Source organism: Dinoponera quadriceps, unplaced genomic scaffold (genome assembly GCF_001313825.1).
Source record: "Dinoponera quadriceps isolate SergipeBrazil2010 unplaced genomic scaffold, ASM131382v1 scaffold115, whole genome shotgun sequence".
Lineage (NCBI taxonomy): Eukaryota > Metazoa > Arthropoda > Insecta > Hymenoptera > Formicidae > Dinoponera > Dinoponera quadriceps.
This window is the reverse complement of record NW_014554511.1, coordinates 1,489,597-1,493,320: the sequence shown is the minus strand read 5'-3', so window position 1 is coordinate 1,493,320 and position 3,724 is coordinate 1,489,597. Positions and strand designations below refer to the sequence as shown.

Sequence of the window (3,724 nt, the reverse complement as noted above, 5' to 3'; positions counted from 1 at the left end):
CCCCCCCCCTGCGCGATCTTAGCGTCTTGAAATCGTTTCAATGCGTATCGCGTCGTGATGACTGCTTACGTGACGCGTTTGCCTTGGGTGATTTCAAATGCATCGAGGTGAAGATGAGACGGAAATCCGAAAGTTTCGTGTTAGATGAAGCGAAGATGATTCTGCCTTTGATTGATCGAAGTGAAGGATAAGATAAATAGCGCTACTTATCTGGGTAATTTCTTAGATGATACTGTTTTCATGAGAGACTTTATGAAAATTTATAATCAATATTACGCTCCGAATTTGAGGATCTAACAGAAAAGACCAATAATTATTGACTGCGAGCGAGCAGTCGACAGTTCGATACGGGTTTAAAGTGAATTGAACAATTGAAACAAATGGTCTGTTCTTTTTGGTTGCACTGTCGAATTGGTGCAACAAGTTAAAGCGAGGTAAATATATTTTGTCTCGCCCTAAGGAGGAACGAGACAAAACCCAAATTTGTTGATTCGTTGAAATCTCCAGTCCCTAGTCTGATACGGGCTTAACGCGTAGGTCCGTATTATTTTATTCATTTCGTCGGAAAGTGTGTTCAGAATACGAATAGTTCGGATAATTTTTAAATAACATGTTTTTTCCTTATCTAAATCGAAGATGAACATATTTTGTATTTCTTCCATCTAGGTAAAGATAAAGATGACCTGTTAATTCATCTGGATGATTATTTAGATAATCTTATATGCTGCCAGTTCGTGGGTCGTGTAGGGACAGATCAGGACCCACGTGTTCTCTCAAAGCGAATCAGTGACAACATTTCTGCCAAGGAGCGGACAAAATGTGGAAGTTTCTCGAGGGAACCGACGAATTTCTGAAATGTGTTTTTAATTTAAACCAATCTCTAAAACAGATTCCAGAAGTCTGTCGGTTTCCTTTGGGGGACTCCAATATCAGGAATACTCACTTAGGCCCTTCCATACTTCCACACTTCATCGATTTAGGCTGGTAAAAGTAAGACCTGCAAAAAATCCACTCCACCGGCCGTTATTAACCAAATTCTTTCGACGAGATCTTGCTTCTTAAAGCGCTACGCTTACTCTCGCTGTACTTTTATTTACCGCACTTTATTCCCGCCATTACTCTAATACAAATTAATTTCACCGATTCCACCTTGGGGAGTGAGAAAAGGCGAGGGGAGCTGGAAATAATTCGGGAGGGCGAGATTCGGCTTTAACGCCGCTCTGATTTAACGTACAGAGAACGAAATAACTTCGGCCGCAACGATCCATAACAATTAGAACTTGGCGCGCTATCTTCCACGGCTCAGTTTCCGCATTAGTCCGCGAACTGCTGTTCCGGCAAACTTTGTATCCGCGATCTCGGATTGCAACGCGCGTTTTCTCGCGTGTAACGCGGCGCGTTTACCGATTCGAGAAGACCAAATTAATACCTCGGCTCTATTCGAGACGGGGATGCTCGGAGACGCTGCCGTCGCGTTCTCCTCGTCTTCTCGTTTGGCGAAACGTCAGGATCGAACGATCAGCCGGTTCGCAGGGTGAACGAGAACGCGTGTTTTCATCGACAACAGAGAGAGAGAAAAACGACCGTGGGCTACGTATTTTTTCATTGACAAAACAACCGGGCGCATCGGTGGCATACACGACTCCGAAAGGAGGGAGGGCGAAAGCGAGGCGACGTATTGACTGCGGTTCGTAAACTCGGCTGTGATAATAAGAGCAAAACATACGCGCAAAATATGCGGTGCGCGTCGCCCCGGCGAAGGCGCATGAGGAAATCCGTCATCGCGCCCGCGCAAGTGTTTGTTATCACAATTACCGCACGACGTATATAACCGTTCGTCTCCCGGCAGTCGGGGTATCAGTTGTCGAGAATTTCAAGCAGGATGAAGCTTGCAGCAGTGGGCTTGATCGTAGCCTCGTTCGCGTTGGCCTCCGCCTTCCCGTCCGACGGCTTGTCCTTCGGCAATGCGCAAGCGAGGGCGAGCGCAGCGAGCGAGGCTGACGGGTACGGACGGTCCGTCTCTTACAGCGACGCCGACGCATACGTCCGGAGCGGTTCCTACGGGTACGGAGGGGACGCAGCTTCTTATAGTCGAGCCAGCGCCGCGGCTGACGCGGCGACGAAGGGGACTGGAGGGTCTTCCGCGCGGAGCGAAGCGGCCGCCTCTGCCCTGAGCGGTGCGTATGGCACGCACGGTGCGCTGAGCGCTGCACAGGCTGCGTCTAGTGCGAAGACAGCGAGCGGATCGGAAGGAGGGTACGCTGCCGCAAGAGCGACGGCGGCCGCTAACACGGTAAGCAGCGGGTACGGACATTCCGCTGGGTCCATCGCGCAAGCTAGGAGCGCAGCGAGCGCAGCGAGCGGGTCGCACGGGACACACGGCAGCGCAGTAGCGCAGAGCGCAGCGAGTGCCAATACTGTGAGTGTCGGCAGAGGCGGGTACAAAAGCGGCAGAGCGTCAAATGGACAGAGCGAAGAGAGTTCCGAGGAGATCGAGTGTCGCAAACACGGACACAAGATCGAACACCACGACGATGGGAAGGATGGTAAACGTAACGGTCACGTTTATAGAACCGGCAAGGACGGTAGATACAAAATATGGTACGATAAGAACGGGAAAATATATATGATAAGGTCGCCACATTCCGTAGCCATTGGACTGGCGACGTCCCAAGCTTCGGCATACGGACAGGCGCAGAAAGTTGCTGGTGGCAAATCGCACGAAGTAAATTGGCATGATAAGTACAAGACATATGGCATCAAAAATATGTATAACAAGGGCGGAAAATATTACAAGCACGGTTCAGGCGAACATGACGATTCAAAAGAATTGCAGGCTCATTCAGGCGAGAAGAAATACTATACAAATTACAAGAAATATGTACCCACAAATACAGCGGTTTCCATAGCACAGGCAGTAGCCAAAGCAAAAGCTGCGAGTGGGACGTACGGGAAATACGGAAAGACTTCTTCTAATGCATACGCAGCGGCCGATGCGAACGCTGTGAGTGGAACGTATGGAAAGGACGGTAAAACGTATTCTAATACATACGCAGCGTCCAACGCAAACGCTGTGAGTGGGACGTACGGAAAGTACGGTACTGCTTCTTCTAACGCATACGCAGCGGCGAATGCAAACGCTGCGAGTGGAACGAACGGGAAGTACGGTACGGCTTCTTCTAATGCATATGCAGCGGCCAACGCAAATGCTGTGAGCGGGACCCACGGGAAATACGATACTGCTTCTTCTAATTCATACGCAGCGGCGAATTCAAACGCTGCGAGTGGGACGTATGGAAAGTACGGTACGGCTTCATCTAATGCATATGCAGCGGCCAACGCAAATTCTGCGAGTGGGACGCACGGGAAGTACGGTACTGCTTCTTCTAATTCATACGCAGCGGCTAACGCAAACGCTGCGAGTGGGACCTATGGGAAGGACAGTAAAACATCTTCTAATGCATACGCAGCGGCCGCCGCGAACGCAGTGAGTGGTACGTACGGAAAGGACGGTACTGCTTCTTCTAACGCGCACGCTACTGCAAACGCAAACGCTTTGAGTGGGACGTACGGAAAGGACGGTAAAACAGTTTCTAATGCACACGCAGCGGCAAACGCAAACGCTGCAAGTGGGACGTACGGCAAGGACGGTAAAACTGTTTCCAATGCATACGCGGCGGCCAACGCACACGCTGTGAGTGGTACGTACGGAAATGGCGGTACT

General features: G+C 50.1%; 1 protein-coding gene across 1 annotated transcript in view; it reads left to right on the top strand.

The window, feature by feature from the left end:
* Positions 1–1,882: 1,882 nt before the first annotated feature.
* LOC106751639 (fibroin heavy chain-like) overlaps positions 1,883–3,724 on the top strand; it is a 5,464-nt gene continuing 3,622 nt past the window's right edge. The window contains exon 1 of the mRNA XM_014632603.1: positions 1,883–3,029. Coding sequence (XP_014488089.1) covers positions 1,883–3,029 — 1,147 coding nt within the window. The remainder of the gene's footprint in view (positions 3,030–3,724) is intronic.